The sequence below is a fragment of the Notothenia rossii genome, assembly GCF_949606895.1.
Source record: "Notothenia rossii genome assembly, chromosome: 5".
Taxonomy (NCBI): Eukaryota; Metazoa; Chordata; class Actinopteri; order Perciformes; family Nototheniidae; genus Notothenia; species Notothenia rossii.
Genome location: NC_136903.1, coordinates 17,218,314 through 17,245,313, shown reverse-complemented (window position 1 = coordinate 17,245,313; position 27,000 = coordinate 17,218,314). Strand labels below are relative to the sequence as shown.

At 40.5% G+C, this 27,000-nt stretch overlaps 1 protein-coding gene across 1 annotated transcript; it reads left to right on the top strand.

Annotated features, from left to right (window-relative positions):
• gnrhr4 (gonadotropin releasing hormone receptor 4) lies at window positions 1-24,678 on the top strand (the record flags this gene model as incomplete). The annotated part of the gene is made up of 3 exons (XM_079679948.1): window positions 1-516; window positions 21,514-21,718; window positions 21,814-24,678. 3 exons carry the CDS (start codon window positions 1-3, stop codon window positions 22,257-22,259), a joined length of 1,167 nt encoding a protein of 388 aa, XP_079536074.1. The 3' UTR covers window positions 22,260-24,678.
• Window positions 24,679-27,000: the final 2,322 nt, after the last annotated feature.

The following is a 27,000-nucleotide window of genomic DNA, read 5'->3' as shown; positions in this document are numbered from 1 at the left end:
ATGTTCCACCAGCTGAAGGATCCAGCTGTAAATGGCAGCTGCCTCGAACCCTCGTCAGCCTGCAATACGAGCGCTGATGGTTACGCACTCCAGCTGCCCACTTTCACCACCGCGGCCAAAGTCAGAGTAATCATCACTTTCACTTTGTGCGCAGTGTCAGCTGTGTGCAACTTGGTCGTGCTGTGGGCTTCCTTTAACGGAGGTAAGCGCAAGTCGCACGTCAGGATCCTGATAATGCACCTGACGGTGGCGGACCTGCTGGTGACTTTCATCGTGATGCCTGTGGACGCGGTGTGGAACATCACTGTGCAGTGGCAGGCGGGAGATTTCCTCTGCAGGCTGCTGATGTTCATGAAACTGGTGGCGATGTACTCCTGCGCCTTTGTAACTGTTGTCATTAGCTTGGATAGACAGTCTGCCATTCTCAATCCTTTGGGCATCAGTGAGGCGAAAAGGAAAAGCAAAATCATGTTGACTGTGGCCTGGACGATGAGTGTAATCCTCTCGCTCCCTCAGGTAAGAATAACACATAAAGCACACAGGAAATAATAATTGGTTATGTCTACAGGAAACATGATGAAACGAGGGGTTACGTATGGTAACCCTTGTTATATAAGCACAGGCGGAGCCCTCTACTGGACTCTATGGGTACTACCCAGTGGCGTCGCCTGGCCTGGTTTTTTCTGTAGCCCCGGACAATTCTCCCTCAATAATATAATACATTAACCGTGGTTTACGTGAACCTCATCATGACACAAGAGAGGACGGCAGGACTGTAATTTCCCGTGTTCAGTGAATGCAACAGAGGCAAGACACCAGACCAATCAGAGAGTTGCATGGAAATAAACGTGTGCTTGTTTCATTCAAGCTCGGGACCGGTGCCAGCAGGGACCGTATTGTTAGCATCTGGTGCTAGCTGCACTAACGGACATAAGGAGCGGTTTCCACAACAAGCTGGAGGAGAGTCCTCTCCTGACAAACTGAGAGGTTCAGATGAACTAAATGACTCTCTGAGTGTTTAGATTGTTAACTTTAGTCCTCTCAGTGGGTCTCAAACGGTTTGGTCACAAATTATTCAAAAGATTATTTCCGCGGCACACTTTCATATGATCATTATAGTTATAACAAAAATAAGAGAATAAAGAAAAAACAGTTATGAAATACTATATGACAGTAAAACAAGAATAGAGTCTAAAAGGGGAGTGATTTGTAAAATATCCATAAAGAAAAGTTCTGTTTCATATGCATGGGTGTTGAGAGATGTATCCATGGATCTCTTCATCTCAAAGTGCACCAGATTGATGCTTTTAACTTTAAATAAAAAATCTTCGCGGGGGAGCATCCCCCCGGATCCCCCTAGAGGAGGTGAGGTGCCTCTGCCTCTTGAGACATCGCACCCCAGAACTGGGGAACCGCCCAGGGCTGGCCCACCTTCATCTGTGTCATCTCTAAGTACCACGGCACCACGGCGCCCCGACGCGATCCGGAGCTACTATGATGACTGACAGACGTTCTCGCCTCACTCTCCCCAGGAGAGGGAGAATGAGATGCTGCGGTGGAAAGGCGTAGAGCAGCTTTCTTGGCCATGGCTCGTGTGCGAACGCGTCCACCCCCAAGGGCGGGGGGCACAGGGCACAGTGGCTGTCGCGACGGCTGGCGAACAGGTCCACCTCTGCTCTCCCGAACTGGGCCCAGACCTGCTTCACCACCTCCGGGTGAAGCACCCACTCGCCTATTAGGGGGCCGCCCCTCAACATGAGGTCGCCCCCCCTGTTCTCCAGTTCCGGGATGTGGAGGGCTCTCAGAGAAATCACCACCTCTGAAGCCCATAACCACAGTTTCTCCGCTGTGGTCAACAAGGCGGCGGAGCGGACTCCGCCCTGCCTGTTGATGTATGCCACTGTGGTGCTGTTGTCGCTCCTGACCAGTACATGTCTCCCGTGAATTAGGGCCTTGAAATGCTGGAGGACCAACACTACGGCCCGTAGCTCTAGGAGGTTGCTGTGCTTTGTTTCTGTTAGAGACCAGCGCCCACCTATAGCTCTCTTCAGGCAGGTCCCTACCCATCCTGTTCTGGATGCGTCCGTGAACACTGTGATGTAGGAGGTCACCCTCCAGTGGAGACCCCCTCCAGAGGTCATCCGGGGACCCCAGAACCGGAGGTTGCCCTCCACTGAGGGGGGGATGGTCACCAGACGTCGTTTGTGCCTCTTGGGATCTAAACGTAGGCTGGAGAACCACCTCTGCTTCGCATATGCAGTAACCTGAGCGGGACCACAACGTGAGTAGCCGCCATGAGACCCAGAGTCTTCATGAAAGTCAAAGCTGTCAACCGCCCGAAGCAGAGACGAGTGTCTGCTCTCTGACAGGGTGGCGCACAGCGCGCCTGCATTGAGCACCACTCCCAAATACAACGCCTGTTGGTGAGGTATGGGGGAGCTCTTCTTCCAATTGATCGCAAAACCCAACTTGGTGAGGTGTAGGATCAATTGGGCTGTGCAATACATTGCTCGTTCCCTGGACCTGGCCATGACTATGAGGCCACAGTCAACATGAGGCGTCCTCGTCGTCTTCCTCCTCCGAGACCGTGGCCACCCGGCCCCTCGGGATGGCGAACACGAATGGCACCTCGTCATCCTGTTCACCCATCTCCACCACCTTGAGGTCCTGATCCTCCGCCTCCTCCGGCGGGCCGAACTTCACCCGGAAATTATCCCCACGATGTCGGCGGCTTAGCCGAGGGATCATCCGGCAGGCGTTGCAGGCCGGCGACTGGCTTAGGCCGTCCTCGGTGTTGTCCGGCCCCAGGCCAGTGCGGATCAGCCCCCGTGATCAGGCCAGGGCATGTCGGACAGGCCCGGTGTTCGAGGAGTGGTGAATCCATGCTTTTCTTCTTTTCCTTTCTCGTTTACTGCTCAGGTTGTTTAATCCTGCTCGCTGAAGAGAAAAGGATGACAACCAATGAGGTTGGGGCGTCCTTTTATACGGTGAGATGCACGCGCATTCAGGTAGGCCCGCCCCGGGGCCGGCTACGTTTATGGAAGTCTCAGTGGATGAATGCTTGCATGATATGATCAAGGGTATAGTACCCATAGAGTCCAGTAGAGGGCGGAGCCTGTGAGAGATATTACAACATTCAGGCAATCAAGGTAATTAAAAAATGTATTTGACATATACATCTGGAGGTCAATCTGCACTGTAGCTTGTAATGCATTTTGCAGAAAACAAAATTAACACATATCTAAACATTTGCAACCTGAAAACACCTCCTACACCTGTTGTACTCATTACATTACATTTTGTAAAATCTACAGGTTGTGCAATGTTTCCCAATACTTAAAGGTATAATATGCAGCATTTTCTTCAGAAAAACAATGAACTTCATTACTAATGACCCAATAGAAGTGTGTGGTGGTGTCTGCAGAGAACCCGCACTTTTGTATTTTCCCTTTTATTTTGAATGTCACAGCCATGATCAGAAATAAATGTTTTATTCCCAGTGGAATAAAACATGCATTTTTTCATTGCTTTTTTCTTAATGTTATCCCCCTCTTCAACAGCTCTTTAGCCTACTCAACCACTGCTGCTTTATTTTTCTCTCTCACCATTGAGCCGGGGACAACTCTGTATGCTACATGATACCTTTAACATTAATATTGATATGATTTGCTCCAGCACATACAAGCACAAGGTCCTGGTCACTGGTTGTTTGAATAGTATGAGAAATTCATAAAAGTCCTTGAATTAATTTTAACTACTGAAAATCAATGAGGTTGGGGCTTGCTTTTATCAAATTGGATTTCTATTCAGGTAGCATGATGTCAAGGATCCCTGACCCGAGAGGCTGCAGGAGATTTGCTAACAGGAATGCTTATCAAGTATCTTATCAGGAGTAAAATCACTTTCAGATTTCATAACACCAATTATGTGAGCACACTGGGATGAAAGAAGTCAAGATCTTTCTACTAAACGTATAGACTCTATTATTGAAATGTGCATTTAATTAGGGACAGGCCAAAGCTTCACTGAGGACACATAAAATCCTCTGGTGAATTGGGTATTAGGGGATTTTTACCACTTAAAGATGACTATAGACTACGCTAGTACTACAGTTACTTTACACAGAGATATATCCCAAGAAAAATGGCAGTGCATTTGTTAATGATGAAGTGACAAAGACCTCTGACACAGTTTAAGGTTCAAGGTTCAAGGTTAGTTTATTTGTATTGCACATTTTCAGATACAGAGGCAATTCAAAGTGCTTCACATCGGCGTTCAACACATAATAGTTAAAAACAATACAGACAAACAATCAAAAACAAACCCAAAAAAAGGACAATTCATAAAAGCGATAAAATACTGGCTGCAACTCAAAGTGCAATGATAAGGCATGGTTAAGGGATCTCAGGATAGGATGCATGAAAAAGAACGGTTTTCAACCTTGATTTAAAAGAACCCAGTGTTGCGGCAGACCTCAGAATTTCAGGCAGTTTGTTCCGAGCTTGTGGTGGATGAAAACTAAAAGCTGCCTCGGTAAATTTAGTTCTGAAATGGGGACGACGAGTAAACCCGCTCCTGTTGATCTCAGAGCTCTGGCTGGCTCGTAACAGTGAAGCATCTCTGACATGTATTTTGGTCCCAGTCCATTAAGTGCTTTGTATGTTGAAAGTAGGATTTTTAAGTGTATCGTTTGTGTAATAGGAAACCAGGGCATATTTTTGAGAAGTGGGGTTATGTGGTCTTTCTTGTGTAATAAGCTAAGGTAGCAGGCTTTTTCCTGGTGATTTTAAATGTAGACACACTCAAATCATACAAATAAATAATAGTGTGTTAATTAGGGAGCTGATTAGGGAGCTGAGTGCTGATTTTGTTTGTTAATCTTAATGCTAATCTAAACTTCAGCTTCATATTTATTAGACTAATGAAAGCAGTTTGATGTATCACAATCTTAGAGTCTGTCAATGTTTTAACAGTTGGCTGAACACAAATGTGTAATACTGACCCTTACGGCACGTCCACACAGCGGCGTGCGTTGAAGCTTCAACGCTTCTGTCCATTCACTTTGAATGGGGTGACGTCACGTTTCGCCAAACTGCATTGTGCCAACCCACTTGCCAACCCACTTGCCAACCTTGAGACCTCAGAAATCGGGAGCATTTCAAAATGCAAAAATGCAAAATGGGGGAAGGGGGGGTGCTAGTGGATCGCCGGATGTTAGATTAACATTAACATGCTTATTGTAGTTCTAAGTGCAATGCCTTGCGGCCTGTAGCATCATCCTTGATGGAGCATATGTGTGGGCAGGAAAGGAGTGAGCAGAGAGTAGAGTAGTTGTCGATTCTTGTTCTGTTTTCTGTGACTATCTGCCTCACCCTCTCAGACTTTCAGTTGTGCGCTACTAAAGAGACGTGTTACCATGGAAACCAAACAATGTTGTAGCTGTATTAAAGTCTGAGTGGAAACAGTCCTGAGTAAATCTGATTTCGTCAGAAATTGGGAGAAATCGGGGAGAAATATGACCCCGGGAGGAAACCGGGAGAGGGCAATGAAATCGGGAGTCTTCCGCGAAAATCGGGAGGGTTGACAAGTATGGCTCTAGCCCAGTGTTTCTCAAACTTTTTCATACCAAGGACCACTTAAACAATAAAAAAAACACTCGCGGACCACCTAACTCCACAAATATTCCAAAACACATTTTCTAGAACAGATTACAAATCGCCTGAAAATGGTACAAGCAAGTGGCAACATGTGTGATGAAGGTGTTGGCTGGGCTATATCATGCAATTGAAAGTGAAGTTTAAGCTTGCTCCATCGCGGAAATATTCGCACAAGAGTGCGGAAAACTTTAATTAATTAATTAATTTCAAATGTGAAATTTTACCAATATACTCACGGACCACTAGGGGGCGCTCACGGACCACCAGTGGTCCACAGACCCCACTTTGAGAAGCACTTCTCTAGCCAATCAAACCGCTGCTTGTGTGTCCGGGGCAGGAGATTCAGGTGATTGGTTGTTGTTCTAGTTTCAGACATGTCCCATGTCATGCTTTTCCGGTTATTACCCGTCCCCTTGTGTGTTATGTAGCTTTTTCTGCATGTAAACGGTCTGCAGAGTCAGTAGCGAGTAAAACTCTAACACAGAAAATACCTGTCTATGCTGCCCCAGAACTCGTTGGAGATTTGTCTTTTTCCATTTGTTTCTTCCGGGAACCAAGGGACGTAACGACGACCCGATGGACCAATTGGAGCAATCCTCACACACACACACACACTCGATCTTTTCTCAGGCAGCTGCAGCTCCGCGGATTTCTCAGCCTGAGACGGCGGGACGCGGCGAGACTGTGAGTCTGTGTGTGAGCACACACACAGACTCACAGCCAGGCTGCGGGTGTATGTGTGTGTGCTCGGGTTGGTTTCGGGCTGGGTTTTGCTGTGTCTCACTGTCTCGCCGACCCCACGCAGCAACCAGGAAACCACACCAGTAAGCCAGCTCACACTGTCGGCTCCTCGCAGCAGCGAGCCTCGCAACGTCCCGCCAACACGGCACCCAGACCCCACGCAGCATTCTCATCTGTTTGTCATTACTGGTGTCATTTTCTGGTTGCTAACGCCATTGTAACACATAATCACTGATGTTCCGCTGTAACGGTGTTGGACTCATCAGAACAGAGTGGGCAGGCTGATCAATCAGAGCACACTGGGCTCACAGGGAGGAGGCAGGAGCTCCAACAAGCCGTGTAGGACAGAGAGTGAATACACATACTATACAGAGATGCTGTATGAGAAACCAATGTGATTTTGGAAAATTGCACAATGTAAATCTATTCTAGTATACCTCAACAATGGAATTATGATCAGTAGAAATGGCCATCTCATGGGACCTTTAACTGATTGATTGTTTTGCACAAACAGTATTTTTCTTACCGACGGGTGTAGTCATTTAAAAAAAATAAGAAATTGAAAGAGATGACTCACAAACTTAAGACATGAAAGGTCAAAATAAAGTGGCGTGGTGGGCGCTAATCAACAGGATTGATCGGATCCCTGTTATCAATCCATTCATTTTGGAGTACTAAATTGGCATCGCATTCACAAAAAGGAGAAGGTCGGCCCCAAAACAGGAACAACATGCCCTCGACATTTGTTTTCATTTACACATTGTTGTTATTCTCATTTCTATTCAGTGCATTGTTGGATTTTTTTATTGAAATGCAAATGGCTCAGGATTTTTGAAGACTCGGGGCCTCTTTCTTTGATGGGTGGTCCGTGATATCTCTCAATGTATTTGCAACGACATTAAGTCAGAACAAAATATCAAATCCAGATGTACCTACACCTATTTCTTGAATTGCATAATACGATTAATTATACATTACAGGCATTACTCTTTGTACTTCTACAAAAGCTTTGTAGTGCTGACTTAGTCGGATTAGAATTGCAGCCTTTGCCACTGTTCCCTGATTCACAGTGGTATGCATTGACATTATTTTCAGGGTCAGTAACAGGTAATGTTCCCGATTTGCCTTACATGTGATTTGGCTCTATTTTAAACATTTTTGAGTCTGCATTTAGCTCTCAGGTGGTGAAACCCAGCAGCCTGGGAGAGGTGACAGGAAAGACAATTGGCACAAATAATTGAAGATTTCCTTCTGTCTTTTGAAGAGCCATGGGAGAATACATAGCCCAGTCCTAGTTGCTCCTGCTGCTGTGCTTCTTAAGACTTGTTTCTCACTGAAGGCAGCAGAGATGGTGGCTGCAAATAATAATGGGGTAAACAAATAAAGTGTCCTCTTTATCCACATGTTTTACTTGTAGCCTATTTTTTCCAATTAGTGGCCAGTCATATTCACAAACTCTGCCTGAAAGATGCAGTTACACCACATGCTGATGAGGGTAGTTATAAGTGCCAATATTTAATGGAATAACACTCTTCCTGCATATGCACTGACCTTTTGGAAAACAATCTTTGCTGAGAAGCTTCTGCTTGAAAGGCAGAGTTATCTCAGAAACCTTTTTGCTGTTTATTTTTGAACCTTTGAAAATCAAAAGGGAACTAAGCCCTGCACAACCCCTTGCATACACAAGCATTGCTGCACTATTTGTATCCCAAGACTCGAACAACAATCACAGTAAAATAAAACACAGACCTTTTCATGGATGAATTAATACAATTTATTCACATACCATTAGTGTTAAATAATAATAAAGTTCACTGTAGTTTGCCAAACAGTTTATTGTCATATATTCATTGTCCTAAATGTTTTTGCTTTTTAGCTTTTTAAAGCTGTTTGTTTATATTCATTTAAATTTGGTGTAATATTATTATTTTGTAATGCTAAATAGTTTCTTTAAAAATAAATATTTGTTTTATCTTTATATTTTTTTACCTACTATTGCAACTTATCTTCTTATATCGTTTTCGTTTGCAGAACCATACCTGGCAATAAACTTGATTCTGATTCTGATATCATTTCTGCATTTGCATGATGATTTAATTTAATCAAAAGTGTTGCACGATAAGAATGCTGGCTTCTGCACTGCTTATTCTTTGCTTTAAATGTGTTCAGGACATTTGCAGAACTGCTTAATAAAACAACAACCCTATCGCCAAAAGCGAGCGTCTGCAAACATCAGCTTTTTAATGTTTTTCTCACAGCATATTTAATTTAGTTTTAGGGCTCACAACTTTGCTGATCTCTCTTTCTTTTAAGCGAAACACTGATACTCTGTACCCTGCACACTATACCTCTCCAATAAAAATGGCTAGCTGGTGAACAGTTAGAGCGTTTAGCAGCTGGAGAACAATAGGTTTCCCTCAGTTGGTTGTTACCACAGCAATTGCTTTCCTCAGGTGGACAAGAGCACAACTCTTAAACATGTTTCTCCGTTTTGCTGGATTTGTAAATTAAACCGTTTGTTAAGTTCACCAGATCAACTTCACAAGGTAGAGCAACTTTAACATTTTGATGGGTTAGGTAAGGGTTACTTTTCACAAAAGCAAATATTACTCTGAGGTTTATCAAACGATATCTGACTTAAAAAAATGTAGAACCAGAAAAAACAAGCAAAATATTTGATGAGGTGATGGGATGAAGAGGATGTTGAAGATCTGGATTTGATCAGGAGATGGGGTGAAGAGGATGTTGAAGATCTGGATTTGATGAGGTGATGGGGTGAAGAGGATGTTGAAGATCTGGATTTGATGAGGTGATGGGGTGAAGAGGATGTTGAAGATCTGGATTTGATGAGGAGATGGGGTGAAGAGGATGTTGAAGATCTGGATTTGATCAGGAGATGGGGTGAAGAGGATGTTGAAGATCTGGATTTGATGAGGTGATGGGGTGAAGAGGATGTTGAAGATCTGGATTTGATGAGGAGATGGGATGAAGAGGATGTTGAAGATCTGGATTTGATCAGGAGATGGGGTGAAGAGGATGTTGAAGATCTGGATTTGATGAGGAGATGGGATGAAGAGGAGGTGTGATGAGGTCTTTGGATTAGCTCTCCTGGGCACTGGATGTGATGAAAGGAAGTGGATGTTGTGGTGGCGGTCCGCAGCTTCAACACCTGAAACGACAGCTGACTGAAGGAGAGAGGAGAACCATTTTAAAGTTTGACCGCAGCCCGATGATTGGCTGCTGGAGATTGAGGTGGAATGTAATTGGTTAAAAAGAACGCCCATGATGAGCTGATTATATGCAGCTGCGGAGTGAATGAATATATGCCCAGTCATCCTGAAAGAACTTGCGCTAAGCTTCATTTTTGCAGCAGAGTGCAACACCAGCTAAACAATGTGTAACTATAATCCTTCAAGTTTTGAGACTGAGTAGAACATTGTTTCTGACACAAATGTTATAACATCTAGCACGATACTATAGAGGTATAAGCCATGTGCAGTGTCTTCAAAACTACACCTTATTGGTCCATATCTCATCTTCTCACTGGTAACCACTAGCAACAGCCCTCAGCAACACCACCCCTTACAATTATCAACTATTTCAGAGCTTTGATGATGAACAAGGAGGGAGGAGAAGAGATGTAAAATACCAAGGTGTCTGGAATCAATCTCAGGGTTGTATAGCTGACATTTAATCATCTGTATTATCATGAGGTGTAACAGAGAGGTTGCTGGACCACTGGACGTACGTATTGGATGTACTGGATTTCTCAAATCGTGGAAGCTCATCGGATCGAATCACCATTTACCATTTTGACAATGATTCAATCCTAAAACTAGTGAAAAACATACACATTATGTTTTGTGTTAGATTCAAAAGTAGGGTTTGTTATCCAGGTATCCAAGTAACATAATTAACAGTATGATGGTTTCTAAGCCTAGTCCACTTCAAGCTTTGCACCTGTCTCACATGCATTACGGGGGATGCTGATTCAGTGTTGCATTAGTAAACCCCACCGTAACAGGTCTGTTGTGCAGGCACGTGGAGGCCCTCAAGCATTGAACATTAGGTCATGTTGACCTAATGGTTGTGTCATGCAGAGGTAGTGTCAATCAAGTGAGCTGAACATCCTCCAGCTGTGTATTAGTTGCATACTGTCTCCAAAGTTACATTTAGTATAATGTTGTTAGTCAGTTCTATCAGTAGTCTATAAGCAGTGGTGTATTTAAGCTTCATTACAAGTTTTAGCGAACTTGGTTGTTAGCAGATGTGGTCGTGCTGTTTTCCTGGATTTTAATGCGCGTTTATTTGTACTTTTAAAGCTTAGTGCAGGCGTTTACCAAAGTCCTGTTTGTCGGTCTGGGTTTTTGCAATTTTCGACAGAACCGCTGATCCAAATAGCTTTCGCGTTCGGCTCTAGATTCCCAGGTGACAACAGCAAGACATGCAGAGTGTGAAGTGGATCCCGATCTCATTATAATATGATAATGCATTGTGATTGGCGGTGATGCGTGTTACATGATTTCCGGCCATTATCTGCACAGTAGTGCAAATTGAAAAAATTCAGCACAGTATTGCATCCCTGGTTTTGTTCTGTTTGGATATGTTTTCATTATGTATAATACATGGTTTATTCAGTTGTTTAACGCTACGTTGTCTTTTGCCTTGACTAGTTCTGCGGTGAGTGTTCTGTTTTGTCTTGGCTTATATCATAGCCTTGAAATAAAGGAGTTTTTTTCAGTTTATATCTGCATTTGGGTCCTGCTTTCTTCACAATCCTTAACACCGAGCGCATCAATGTGTCTTCTCAATGGTCATCTCATGGACCTTATTGTATGATGTGGACTAGGGCTGCTCAATTAATCGTATTTTAATCGCGATTACGATTATGGCTCGCAACGATTACGAAAACAACGTTTTCTCCAATAAATGGATGTTTTCAAAGTCAATGAATAATCGCAATTACAATTATGGACCCAAATAATCGAGATTAGGATTTTCCACCATAATCGAGCAGCCCTAATGTGGACCCAATACAGAGAGCTTTTCGTGTTCACCAACACGATTTTTAATCTATTGATTCGTGTTCACCAACACGATTTCCCCCTTTTTTTCGTGTTGCACAGCATGATTTTAAAAGCAATGTATTTCTACTGGTAGTCTCACAGCATTACGTGTTATAGGAAGACCGGAAGCTGTGTGGTTCATAAAAACATGTCCTTAATTAATAGCAAGCCACAATTATTGCTTTTATTTTAAATCGTATAATTTCGGACTTTTGCTGCCGTCTGTGAGGAAAATAAATGGGGCTCAGAGCCTCAGGATACTGAAATCTGTATTTTTAAAATCTTTTTTTCCTTCTAATTTGTTATTCTTTTCAAAATAATACACTGCTATTTACTCACCAATAACACACAATTATCCTTGTTTGTATTTATTTATTTAGTTCCATAATCTCTGGCTTTTTTGGCGTCAGTCAGGAACTGAATTTCAAAATAAAAATAACCGGAAACAGACGTAGGCATTTCGAGCGATTACCCAAGATCCTCAGCTATGGTTTAAGCTTGCCGATTGGATGTTTTAGCCGCAATGCATGTTGGGATTTGGTGTTTATGTGATATGAAATCGAAAAAACATTTTAAAAGAATAAAATAATACTTAATTCCGAGTGTTCTTGCTTTTCTCTTTGAAAGTCATCACATAACGGCATTGTAATACACGGTTTGGCTGCATTACATATTACAGATCTGCCGTAGTTCTCTATTTATTTATAGATGAGGAGACCTTTGGAAAAACTGGAAGAAATGCCGCCGAAACTGAATACTTGACGTGGATCATAAATATATCAACAATTAAAGAGCATCTTGCAGGGTTTTTTTTAATTCTACATTTATGCTTAAACTTGCTTGAAAATTAGAATTAAAAAAGTGAATGTAGGATTTGATATGTTTTACGAGACATGAGGGCAGGAATTCAGAGGGAAAGGAGCAATTTTGAGCTCTGCTCTTAAAAACTGCTTTTTTTTAAGGTCATACGTCAAACACGTTATTACATCACAAAGGGTAAACATCTCCGCTCTCTGACCGCGGGTATAGTTAGTAGTTGCGTTGAGTTGAGCGGTTGTGTTTTATTGAGCTGGTATTTTTCGGTAGTTTTACATTGTATTTCACCATTTGTAATCATGGTGCAGTACCTATTGTGTTTGTGCAGGTTGCACAAATACCAGCCTGTCAGAACATCGAGTCCACAGTTTCCCTCACGGGAAAAGGACCGGAGCTAGCGTTCGTTCCTGGGTGCGTTGTGCATCCACCTCCCTGCAGCACATACTCTCCACAGCTTTATCAGGAAAACCGTATTACATCTTTCTCCTCCGGTACACGGCACCGTAAGACGTAGTGTGGAGTTGCATTAGGTAACGCTGTGGTGGCTGTACTGCTCCAGCTGCCTCCTTTGTGTTTGTTTGTTTCCCCCTGTCTGTGTTGTTTGTGTGTGCGTGGTGGCTGTCACTCCTGGCTCCCGGCTCAATCTCCACTCACCTGCTGCAATCAGCTGTGCACCCTCCCTGACTACACACCTGTTTTCCATCAAGCCATTTACAACGGCATATCAACGGAGGCTCCACAACCTTTCTCCGCCAGATCGTCAAGTATCAGCCGTATCTCGCGCCTCCCCTCCGGTACACAGCACCGTAGTGTGGAGTTAAAATTAGGTAACGCGAGATACGGCTGATACTTGCGCATTAGTTTCTGTTATGGTTCAGTATCAACAGTCCTGCCAGTAACGTTACTATATTATCAATGCTACTTTAGTTGTAGCCTGATATATGATAGCTAACTTCAGAATGTTGTGATGTGACGTTAGCTAACATTCTGTAGCTAACGCCGGTCACTCACCAAGATAGCTGCCCAGTTCTCCACTGGTTCTCCTCACACCACAGCTCAATTTCTATTTCTTCTAATCCTTGGCTGCTCCTGGTCTCTTGGACGCCTAGCAGGCTCATAATTATAAGGCTGTGGTCCGTCATATGCATTCAAATATTCATGTTCAACTTCTTCTGTGTCTTCTGTGTCGAAACTAGCATTGGGATCCATGTTTATTAATACGTTACACCGGCCGCTCTCCCCCCTTGTTTCCCCCATGTTACGTCACACGCGGGAGGTCACGTACCGAGGCTTTTTTATGCGGAAGTGAACATTTCTTACAAAAACGACGCCAGATGTCACTGTAGTGTATATTTCTGTATATATTTTAGAAAATCTAGTGTATTCATCATTTTCCTACACATTTATTCACAGGTGTCTTTAACCTGGAAGTTGCTCTTTAAACAACATCTTCAATTTCTCTTCACAAAATACGTCTCCTTGCAGTATCAATAGTAATTCGGCTGACTTTTACATTTGATCTAATTCATAGATAGGTTATATTTACACCATAACGGTGCACAGCTGATATAAAAGGACTTGTAGTTTTTAAAGATATTACTGATTTTCTTTGAATATAAGAATGTAAATACTGAGTCTGAAATAGTATAGCAATATGGTGTAAATTATGTGAAAACATGAATAAAACTACACATCTTCAGTTTTGTACATACATAAGTGTCCTACACTAATAATACAAAGTTATTATGGTTGTGTGTACCTTGTGTGCACCGCCTAGTGGTTAAAGCACGTTATTGAATTATTGTTTTTATGTGTTATATTTGATTAACTATTAAATATTAAGAGTACATACCTTCATAGGGGGAAAGTAGAAGGTCAATGATAGCAATATAGAATATAAAAAATCAAGAAGATACTATAAGTGATCTCTACAATAAAAGAGTTTAGTGCAGGATGTACAAATATATTAATAGGAGGATGTGCAAAACAGACAAACGAATTAACCTTTATTTAAACATTAAATAATACTTTAGATTAAGGTCTTCTTTTAAATAAGAAAAAAGCTTTGGGGGTATCTACAGATAAATATTAAGCCTGACAAAGTACTTAACGTCTAATATATTGCTTTCCTGCAATGTTAACTATCTTGAAGCACTTATTTTAGCTGATATTATACATATGAATTATACTCTTATGTATGTAGATAGTATAAGAAATGTGCAGAATATGACAGTTTAATGGTGGAGGTATACACATATTGATAGATGTCTTGTAATGCGCTGTTGAGGAACCTGTGACCCAATATTTTCATTCATTGCATACACCGTAGTTGTGTATATGATATGTCAATAACCTTTGAAAATCTTGAAAGGGACGTGCAAAATAGCCATTATACAGTCTTTAATTAACTATTGGTAGAGAATAACGAGTAATGAATATACTTTATTACTCGTTTCCATTCATGTCAATTGCAGATAAATGTTTAGTCTTCTCAAGCACCAACTATCAAATATCTCTCCTGATTGTTGGCACTTGACAATCACCTTCCCTGAGTTTTACTCAGGTGTAACTAAAGTCTGATTTAAGGGTTGTTTATATTTCACATCATTAATCAGAATCTGCAAAGTAACTCAAATAAGCGTAGTGGAGTAAAAATACCAGGTTAACCTCTGTATTGTAGTGGAGTAGAATTACAAAGTAACAATGAGCTTTCATGTGTGTATATATTAATGCTGCGCATTATGGACACAAGCGATTTTCACCCATGTATTAATGATATGTTTTACATTTGATAACACCAATGTTATGGCAACTTCTAATTGTGGGAAAAACGACAACGTTCAGTAGAGACGTCCCATAGAACATTTTGCGAAACACAATAGCCAGCATGTGTAGTTCTGGGAGGGGGGGCGTTCGATTCCAGTTTTGGATAGTCTGGCGTGGTTTTGTTCCATTTCAAACAGCTGTTTGACGCTAGGCTAACCTTGGCGCACTGCACTCCAACATCCAATCCCAGAGCTTGATGATTAATCACGGGGACTTTAGTCCTAAACGATAGCTGGGGATTATGGGTAGTGTAGTGTCTTCGGCCATCCTAAACTCCTAGAGGCCTACGTCTGTTTCCGGTTATTTTTATTTTGAAGTTCAGTTCCTGACGGATGTAAAAAAATCACGAGATTATGGAAATAAACCAATTAATAAAAACAAGGATAATTATGTGTTATTGTTGAGTAAATAACAGTGTGTTATTTTGAAAAGAATAACAAATTAGAAGGAAAAAAAGATTTAAAAAATGCAGATTTCAGTATCCTGAGGCTCTCAGCCCCATTTATTTTCCTCACAGACGGCAACAAAAGTCAGAAATTATACGATTTAAAATAAAAGCAATACTTGTGGCTCTATATTGAGTAAGAAAATGTTTTTATGAACCACACAGCTTCCGGTCTTCCTATAACACGTAATGCCGTGAGACTACCAATAGAAATACATTGCTTTTAAAATCGTGCTGTGCAACACGAAAAAAAGGGGAAAATCGTGTTGGTGAACACGAATCAATAGATTAAAAATCGTGTTGGTGAACACGAAATGCCGTGAGACTGGGTTGAGCTTTCCTGGGTTTTTTCCAAAGAAATTACAAATCATTGACCCATATTATGAATTTGTTCTCAATGTGTGATTTTGCTTTACATGAATTTATAACTGGAGGCTACTCAATTATTCACCAATTATGATAATATCAGTATGTACCCTATACAGTACAGGTTGTATTTTACAACATTAAGATGTAACTTAGATATATTCGTGTGTTTGAACATGATACCTGTTTTTCAGGATTCCTGAATGAAAGCTGCTGACGTGATCTGAACATGCAAGCTGTGTGATAAATGCATCAGTGATGTTTGTGGGCAGCTTTGACTTAGGATCCTCCAAATGCAGTCAGTCATTGTGGACTTTAAATTCTTCATATTACCTTGACAGTAAATATTATGCAACATTCTGCCAAATCACTTATTTTCCTTCATATTTTAGGTCTTGAACCATGTTGAGGCAGCTGGTTTCTACCCATGCATTATCTTAGTATTCACACGTGTATATGCCTATCATTTATGACTGTCTATGGATAAATTAATGTGCACTAAAGCTCTCCTATAATATATCTAGGCTGTAAGCAGAGATATAATTCAAATGTTATTCACTCACAGCATCCAACCCTGCTGTAGCTTAGGAGATCTACTTTAGCTCTCAAGCACTGGAACTGCATAAACGCAAACATTATTTATGATAGTGCTCAACCCTAGCTCTTACATGAGTCACACATGTATGACACAAAGCACAACAAGGTATTTAAAGCGAACATACTTACAAAGAAACAACAACACAAATACATAAATGATTTGACCTCTTAAAATAACATCCATCCTTATTTTAAGGTTACTGTATCATCTTATTTCACAGTCCTGCCTGCCTGTATGATATGATATAATGTTCTGTATCAGTTCCTTCCAAAAAAAGTTGAAGCTACAGTCCATGATAATTGCCCTGAATAAAATATTTAAACCTTAGACTCTGTGGCATGATCATTTGGCCATATTCCTTCATTAAATGCAAATCTCCCAGGTGTTTTGAGTATTCGTTGGACATGCACGTTTCTTCAGATTCAGCACGACATATTTGTTATTTGTCTTTTTCATTGGAGTGGAAAATAGAGTTCTGTGAGTTGGACCGTAACTTGGAAGAACAACATATTTTTGATTGACAGTGAGTGACAGGTGAGCCGGAGAGGTACACATAAATCCCCACTCAACAGGTTGTTCACAGCTTTTAAAGACATATCCTTCGACCGAGACGTTTCTATCACAACGTGGAAAAAAATATGAATGTATTTCATTTTATCTTGACATTTTCCTTTGGTCCAGGAAGCTTACTAACTGACTTCAGCCTTATAGTTTCCACACAAACAAGGTTTGTCCTTTACAAAATGTTTTATTGCGTTCATCAAAGATGCATATCGTCTATACTGACACAGAATTTATTGGGATTCTGTTCATGAAGCGTTTTCATGCTTGGCACATATTTTGCTTCTGACTGAGAGAGGCTCAGCTGTTGTGCATCTGAGCCTCTGTCAATGCATTTATCTTCACTTTAATGGCCAGGAGCTCTACTGCTGCTCTCTTTAGTTATGTATTAGCTCAGAGCCTGCAAGGTATTCTTAAAATTCAACTCATCTTTTAGCCTTTAGGTTTGACTCTCCCTTAAGATTTCCACCACAGTGAAGACTGCTCTCAGTTTAAATTGTATTATGTCTCAAGAAGAAAACACTACAAAACTCAAAAAATCTAATGTTTGTACCCTACCTTTAAACAGTTGGTAAACGTTTATACTTAAAACACGTTATCTTTTTGCTGTTTTGTCAAGGTCTTAACACACCTTTAAAAGTGTCAAGAGATTCTTTCCTATTATATTTTCAAAGAGACTATGCTAGAGTCGTGGTACAGCTGCTGAGAAGGCTCCATTTAAAATGTTGATTATGGGATGGTTAGCAGCCCTTGATCTGTAGATCTGAGGCACCTCACCCAGGGGCGGCGCCAGGGGGGAGCTAGGGGGTGCTGAAGCACCCCCCAGGATTGCCAAAGCACCCCCTAAGCACCCCCAAGAAATATGTCTTTTTCTTTTTTTTTCGATTTTTTTTTTTTTTTAAATTAAATTTGAAAAATTATTGATTACATCAATGCAAATGTGAAACAAACAAATGTTTGACCAAAAACATAAAGCCAACACAGGTGATTAGGCCAATGGCCAGCACCCATTAGATTTTTGACCTACCCATAGGCTAAATTACTTTGTGACACTTGAGTGACTTCCTGTTAGCTGGAGCGCCAAATTATTTGCTAACAGCAAAGTGACAAATGGATCGTTTTTTAGTCCTCAAACTTCCACGTGTGGACACTCAATCAAAACCACCTGAAAGCAAGAGGGATTCTGCACATAATAGGCCTCGTGAGTACAAGTAGCTTATTTCTGGCTCTCTGTGTTTCATTCAAGCTCTGCTCTGTGTATGGTACGAGCCATTTTGAGTGCGTGCGCGAGCACCGGTGGGTCTCTACCGGAGATCGTTGTGGTTAGCATCTGGTGCTATCTAGCCAAGCTAACGGATATAAGGAGCTTTTTCAACAACAAAGTGGAGGGAGAACTCTCTCCTGTCAGACTGAGAGTCAGACTCAGTGTTTAGATAGTTAACTTTAGTCTAGTTATCTCAGTGGGTCTCAAACGTTTTGTTTTAAAAGGGGAGTGATTTGTAAAATATTTATAAAGAAATAGTAAATCTGTTTACAGTTCTGTTTCATATGTATGTTGAGAGATGTATCCATAGATCTCTTCATTTTGCTCTCAAAGTGCACCAGATTGATGCTTTTAACTTCAATAATAAAAAGAAAATCTTCGGGAGCATTTCAAAATGCAAGATGGGGGGGAAGTTGGGAGGTGCTAGTGGATCGCCGAAGCTGTTAGATTAACATTAAGCTGCTTATATTGTAGTTCTAAGTGCAATGCCTTGCGGCCTGTAGCACCATCCTTGATGGAGCATATGTGTTGGCAGGAAAGGAGTGAGCAGAGAGTAGAGTAGTTCTCGATTTTTGTTCTGTTTTCTGTGACTATCTGCCTCACCCTCTCAGACTTTCAGTTGCGCGCGCTACTAAAGAGACGTGTTACCATGGAAACCAAACAATGGTGTAGCTGTAATAAAGTCCGAGTGGAAACAGTCCTGAGTAAATCTGATTTTGTCAGAAATCGGGAGAAATGCGGGAGAAATATGACCCCGGGAGGAAACCGGGAGAGGGCATTGAAATCGGGAGTCTCCCGCGAAAATCGGGAGGGTTGACAAGTAGGAGTTGCAGTAGAAAATTCAACTGTAGCGCTGGTGCATTAATGGGAAACCCTTAAAGTTTGAGCACCCTCTATGAAACGTCAAGCTACCCCACAGCACCCCCTAGAGAAAATCTCTGGCGCCGCCACTGACCTCACCATATGTAGATTGAAGTTCTGATATATAGCTTTAGGGGATATTAGGACTTTAAACACTAACAGAATAATCTAGTAAGGGATATGATATTGATCAGGGAGCTGCCGAATCAAATCTTGGTGATATTGGAGCAGAATTACTTTTTAAAAATCTTTAGGTGATATGAATGTCCAGATCTTAAACCCCTTTTCCCTGGACAAAAAACTCACTAACACCGACCAACATCTGGCTTTTGGGAAAAGTCTCAATCGACAAATGACACTTGGGGAGATTAAGAGTTTGAAAGAAAGCTTTAATAATATAAGTGTTAAAAATAATTACCCATAGTAACCATATTAGTACATTGCTTTCCGGCACATCAGTGACATATGGCCTATTATTTGCACTTACTTATTTTCATGGAAAAAAGGGATAGGATATAATTCTGAGCTTGTGTTAACCAGTCAATCACATTTCTGAATTATTTTATTTTACGTTTTTTTTTTATTGCATAACTTTGTGGTCGAAGATACAATCTAGTTTTCCATTTTTTATTTTTGCCTGAATATAGAGTCTCACCAACTCATGTGATGACATTTTTTTCATGGGATAACTGTTAAAATCTTTGTCCAATTTTTCATGAGAACAAAAGGCAAGTGAAACTAAAAGTGAAACCCAGTTGTGTTTTTCCTCTGCCGTTGCTTCATTTGTCTGCAGAATTGCAATTACTGTTCTTACACAAGATGCATTTGTTCAGCTAATGACACACCACTCATTCAAGATAATAATAACGTCAGTAATCCAGCATTTCCAGCTACTGAGACTCAGATTTTTATAAAAGCACTTAGTTTTTTTTTACCTAATGATTAATCTGTGGACATAATTACAGCTTTACAGAGTTGTAATGAAATGGACAGCATTTACTATTTATTGCATTTACCCAAATTGATGGTGGTTGTGAAACGGCTAGGCGGTGACCTGGCTATCATTACCAAATTGGGTGTGTGTTTTGATCAATAACCCTTTAAGGGCTACGGCTCAAACCAACAACCCCTGTAATTAGATGAGCTGCTTTACCTGCCTGTTTGGTCAATGTCAATGTGTCAAGCTGTCGCCTCCCGGTCCGCTTTATGAAGAATTACTTTATTTAAGTCTGAGAGAGGGAAAACTATGTTTTTCATGTTTTCTTCTCTCCAAAAGCACACAATGATCTCAGACTGTTACCCCATGGCTGGTCCTGAATCAGTTGAGAGCGGACAACTGTTGCCTTGGGAACTTAATGGGATGTGATGAGTGGGGTCTATCACCAGATGTTTGTTTCAGAGCTAAATGTACTTCCTGTCAGCATACAAGATCGAAAAAAAATAAAATGCACATTTATGATGTCTTTTAAAATAAAGAGTGTTACTCAAGATTCTCACTTTTTAAAGGGATTTGTGTAGGTTTTGATTGGTGTGTGTGTGTGATTGCAAGTATGCATTTAACATTAACATTACAGCTGTGTACAGTTTATTGGTCGGTTAACAAATGCTACCATTCGGTTTTGATTCCCACCTGCAGATTTGAGTAAAAGGGGTAGCCCTGAAATGTCTCACTTTAGGTTAACTTTAATGTGGACCGGCTAGTACCATAGTAACAAGACACTTTTTAACTCACCACTCTGCAGTTAGCTTTAGCTCACTGTCTGAGTCCGTAACGTGCTAAAATCTGGCAAGAATATTAAGTAACACCCGTAATTGTACTGATTGCAGATCTATTGTTGAATGTGACAAAGAAAAAACTCAATGCGTTCGTCCCAGACAGGACTGGAGTGAGGCAGCAATCACAATTAGCTATAAATTATTTTAAAATAATCGCTAATCATCGGCAAAAGTAAGTGTTGTTATGGACCAAATTACGATGATTGTGCAGCTCTTTTTTAAAAATATTAGGTCACTTCACATTTACTGAATGTACTTTCAAAAGAAAAAATTACGAGAACAAAAAAAAATGTTTTGTGGTTGGTGATTTATTAGGACTCAGAAGCAGTTGATATGTATTTTATGAATTGATTGATTCATTTACTGATTGCGCTATATATACTTTTTTCAAGGGTAGTTTGCCAACCTTAAAATTATGACATTTTATTAATTTTGGTCATTGCCGTAGCCTTCTCTCTCCTCATATCAATAATTCTGTCTTGTCTATCTGATTAAGATGTATCACTAAACAAAACTCTTTTTGTGATTTCACGCAGATGTTTATTTTTCACCAAGTGACCATCACAGTCCCGGAGAATTTCACCCAGTGCACCACCCACGGCAGCTTTGTCCAGCACTGGCAGGAGACACTCTACAACATTTTCAACTTTGTGTGCCTCTTCCTCCTGCCTCTGGTCATCATGATCTTCTGTTACACACGAATCCTCATCGAGATATCCAGCCGCATGGCCCAAAATAACTGTAAGTGACCCGTTTCCTTCAAAATCTTTTTTAAAGATGAAATATGTTTTCTGATATGCCGTGCATGACAAATATAGTGTTTTCTCCTCTTCCAGTGCTGTCAAGAGATATTCATCTCCGCCGCTCCCACAACAACATCCCCAAGGCTCGGATGAGGACTCTTAAGATGAGCATCGTCATCGTGACTTCATTCATCGTCTGCTGGACCCCGTACTACATGTTAGGCCTGTGGTATTGGTTATTTCCTGATAAAATGGAGGAAATGGTTTCTCATTCAATGACTCATATGCTGTTTATCTTTGGTCTCTTCAACGCCTGTCTGGATCCAATCACGTATGGTCTCTTCACCATTCATCTTCACAAGGGTCTTAAAAGATGTTGTCCAACTTTCACCAAACGGACTGAATTGGAAAACAACACGTGCCTTGTACAAATGAATCGCCTGTCGTCTCACAGGCAGATGGTCTCTAGTAGTCACAATACAGACACTGAAGGAAACCACAGCATGAAAAGGCCAATCGTCCCAGTGAGCAAGATCTAATGGCTTGATGAATTGCAATGAAAGGAATGAAAGGAATATTCCAGCACTGAGTTTAGTCTTTCTCCAGATACAGCCAGTTTTATGATGTTGCTAAGAAAATATGTAGCTCCTTTCGCAGACAAATATGTTTGTTTCCGTTGCAATGATGTAATCGATAGAGTATTATTGCTTTGCCTTGGTTTTCTCCTGCATCACTGATCAGATTTGACAAAAAGCTGCAGAGTGGTGCATGATGCCTTTTCCCCCTGTGATTGGCTGAGGGTTACCCTGTACATCACACAGAATATCTTACACACTGCTGATCCGATATTCCTATGAAGCTTAAGGGCTTGTGGGAAAAAAAATCAGGCCCAAATGGTGACAAATCTGCTTGAAGTTCCTATAAATTGATTTAAAATGTCTTTCACAGATATTTTCTCGTATCTTTCGGATAAAAGTCCTTAAAAGGACTTTGATACACAGTTTGAAAGGCTGTCACACTCGTGGACACACACACATTTGGGCTTTTCTAAGTGGATCTCAAAATATCCTGTAAGAAACAGCAGAAACAAATATGTGTGCATTTGATTTAAGATTATCAAAAATATAATATGCTGTCTGTTGTGTGGCTTCTCTTTTATGTTTACATGTTATGTGTCAAATGTGTACATTGTTGTTTTATTGGGAGTGTTTGCCCTACAGTAAACTGCTGCTGTTCATTGCTTATTGGAAACTGCTCTAGAATGTAATTTGTAATGTTGTGTTTGTAATGCTGTGATTTTCTTTCGTTACAAACCTTATGACATGAACATTATCGACCACAAAGGCCTTTTAAATAAATGTTTAAGCATACAATTCCATGTCCCTGCGCTGCATGTTGTTGAAGTGCTATTGACTGTAAATTGTCTAAGATCAATTCTGTATTTGCTGTGTTGCACAAATCACACTGGAGTCAAAACGTTATGAAATACGCGGAAATGACCCATAATGCCATTTGTTATACTTTACATTTCTATTTGTGTTAGTAGTGTATTATGTTGTGGATTGTATTGCTTTGTGAGACCAACAAAACTGCTTAATTGAAAACATTGATATTGTAAGGTTAGCAGTAAACAATAGTTTTTCTAATATGTAGGTGCAAAAAAGAGATCAATAGGCTAGCATTTGTTTGTTTGCATGATATCGTTTATTTCTTGCAATGTATGGAAGATGTTGTGATGTATATTTGCAATTTGTGGAATACAAAAAAACTGCCTCTATTCCATGCATCGGGCGAAGCACAAACAATGAGCTGCCTTTTACTGAGAACGGCTGCATTTATCATTACCTGGAATATCTATATCAGAGGAGACTATTTGCAATGGCTAAAAGCAATTGGCATTTCTTGGTATCTCAATACACAAACCTAAAGTCAAGACCAAAGACATTACTGATATAGATCCTCTGAATGACTTTCTTTTTCCTATACAATTATATTATGTTACTTACCCTTTGCCATTTAGGCATTATGGCCGCATACCAACACGATTGTTGAGTTGCTCTAGTAGACAAATGGACATGATCTGTAACATTTGTTTTTCTTTATTTTTTGAATATTCAAACGGATACCGTCCCCCAAAACAAAAAAGGTAGTTCAGTAATTATTATTTTCTGAAGTGTGGTTCATTAAGTTGCCATTGTGGAGCCTTCAATCATATCGCTGATGGAGATCGCCACGTCATTGTCATGGAATAGTAGATGTTCAAATTTCCAGGACTTCTCGATGTGAGCAATTCTGGCAGCTGCTGATAGAGATCATGCGATATGATGGAAAACTACAGAGCAGCTTTTATAAATGAACCTGCCGGTGACTTTTCAACTGCTGTTTCCAAGGTTATGAATGAACACAGTTATCTTGTCTCTAACACTGCTAACATTTATTTTTGTTGACGAAAAAATCCGGCACAGTTTACCGCAAAAACCCTCAAATGTTGCATTTACACAAAATGTACAACTAACTGCAGAAGATGCCCCTTTTAAAGATTACGAGATGTTTCAATCCATCCTTCAACGCCAGCATTCAAAGTTGAGGTCAGGCCACCCTCTGCAAGCCTAGAGAGGAATAACACTCATTGATAATAAGGCAATTTTGTTCTCTGACTATCTAAGAATTTTTGAAAAGCTATTCAATTGAAATGAAATGTCCTACAGTTACAGGATACCATATCAAACCACTCTTTCACTTCGTTTAATTGGGGATTTAGTTGGATTCAGAATTCCTTTGTAACCATTAGGATTATCTCTTCTTCTGTGTTCACTGCCAAAAAAGTGATTCTTCCAAAAGCAATTATTAGGAATGTGTACGATGAAAGTGCTACAGAGGATTATATCGATCAAGTGACATTGTTTTTTGATGTATTAAAAGGTGTAACCATGTCAAGATATTAAATATTGTTATCTTTCTTCAGTTAATCTCAAGTGCAATTTCATTGTGAGAGATATTCATGCAAAGCTGCTTAAACTACAAATGTTGTCATTTTCTACAGATATACACTAGAGCTGTTATCTGGATAATGAAGTGTTATTTGGTGTTATGAGCATTTCCATTCACCAGATGTGAACCACTTGTGTTTTAGCATGATCCACATTTTACACTACCCACACTTGTTGAACAGTCTTTGCTTGTAATCACTACAAAGCTAAGAGGATGATGACTAATGTGACTTGCTGAAATGTATGAAATATAACTTCAATTTGCCTTGCATCCATATCATATACAATGAGTGCCAGTTATGTGAGCTGTCATGAATACGTAAAAGTATAATTAATCTCCTCCAGTGTTGTTGAGAAGAATTGAAAGTATATGTCTAGTACAGCTTCTGTTCCCCGCAGAGAGCAGCGCACTGTGGCTGAACCTGTTAAAACTGACAGGATGTCGCTGACAGGTACATGCTCAGGTATGCACAGAGAAATACTCGTTAGTGACCTTGAGCACATAGCCCATGCTACATCATGTAGCGATGACATTCATCTCGGCAGATCCAGCTCAAGGAAGTCGTATTGCTGCAGTGACACTATTAAACCGAAACCTAGCAGGAGATCTTGCACCTGTCATGGAGATACTGCTTTATACATTGACTAGCTTGTCTGGTCTTGCTATAAAACCTAACCGATCAAATCAAAGGATGCATGTCTGGCAATGGGTGCACCACGTACAATGCAAAATGTTCCAGTTTATTGTTTGTGGCAGAAGCAGAAGCATTAGCAGTCAAAGTGAGATTGATTATACACACACATTATTTATTTTTAAATAAATTGTTATCCATGTGGAGAAAAAAACCGGCCAGAACAAAAAATGATAAAGAAAATAACAAAATTGCACTGCACAGTATGGATAAGAAGCACCGTTGAGGAGCATGCGTCATTCAAACATGCAATTAGCCTTTAGAAATCACAGAGCTCATTCAAAAGGCAAAGACCGGTGTTGAACGAAGGCTCCGGTGTGACAGAGGTCATTCATACCGTGAACTTATGTCAACAGCAGAATTTCTTTATGGGTCCCCGCACATCGAGTCAGCCAAAAGAAAATCACGAGACATTTATTCAGTCCTTTAGTTTATCAAATGGATATTCAAACAATGATAATAATAATAAGTTTCATTTATAACGCACTTCATATTTGAAGTGAATGAGAGCTCAATCCAAGGGCAAACTCATTATCTAATAAACTTTTAATTTCCTTTGACTCCAGAGATCCAGTCAGTGTTACGCTGACTAATCATTTTTTGATCTACTGCACAATTGATTGAACCCGAGATTCTTTACTTTTTGGCCCAAGTTAGCAGAATGAGTCAGTTTGCTCAGCAGCTGTTTTCCACACAGTCAAGCTGTGCTAACTGCATAGCAACGTGTAAGGCAGTATACTGCAAAAAAAACATCTGTTTTGGAACATAAGCTATATTTAAGGGCACAAACAGCAAAAAACCTGTGCATATTAAACATGATCAAAATAACCCAACCACTATTAGAACAAGGATGCATTCAATATATAATTAATTATATAGAATATTTGCACTATTTGTGGCCATACACCAATATTTCAGTCAGCACCAAGTCTTCTTTGGCATCACACTTTGTTAAAAATGAAAATAACTTTAAAAACACAACTTCATTTGTAAATCACAAGTAAGAACATGTTTGTATGAATAAAAGGAAAAACAAGATGGAACAGGACATTCTGGAGTCAGTGGTGTCATCTTTGACAGCCGCCTCTCCCAACATCGAGCTGAGGAAGATGTGCAGCTTATTAAGCCTCTGGATCATCACACGAGGTCCAATACTGAGAGCCTCAGGTACTTTGTGCCCACCGCTGTCAGACTACCAGCAGAGACCACAGACTGTCAGCATTGAACAACAAGGGGCGATGATGTGTTCAGTAGTTTTGTGCTGTGTGTGTGTGTGTGTGTGTGTGTGTGTGTGTGTGTGTGTGTGTGTGTGTGTGTGTCCATGCCTAATCTTGCCCTCGACTTGAACCATCAGTCTTGTTTTTTCAGGGCTCATCTATTGCCAAGGACATTGGTGGTAATTAATAATTTGTTGAAACAGTAATTGACTTGTTTATACTGTCATTGACTCAACAGTTGCTTTAGTTTGGACTCTTGTTTACCTTAAGGACTAGGAATTAGTATTCATTCAATGAAACATGACAGCTGTGGTCGCTGCAGACACACTGCATGCACTTATTTTTGTTACTATTATTACTGTTATAACATGACTTGCTATC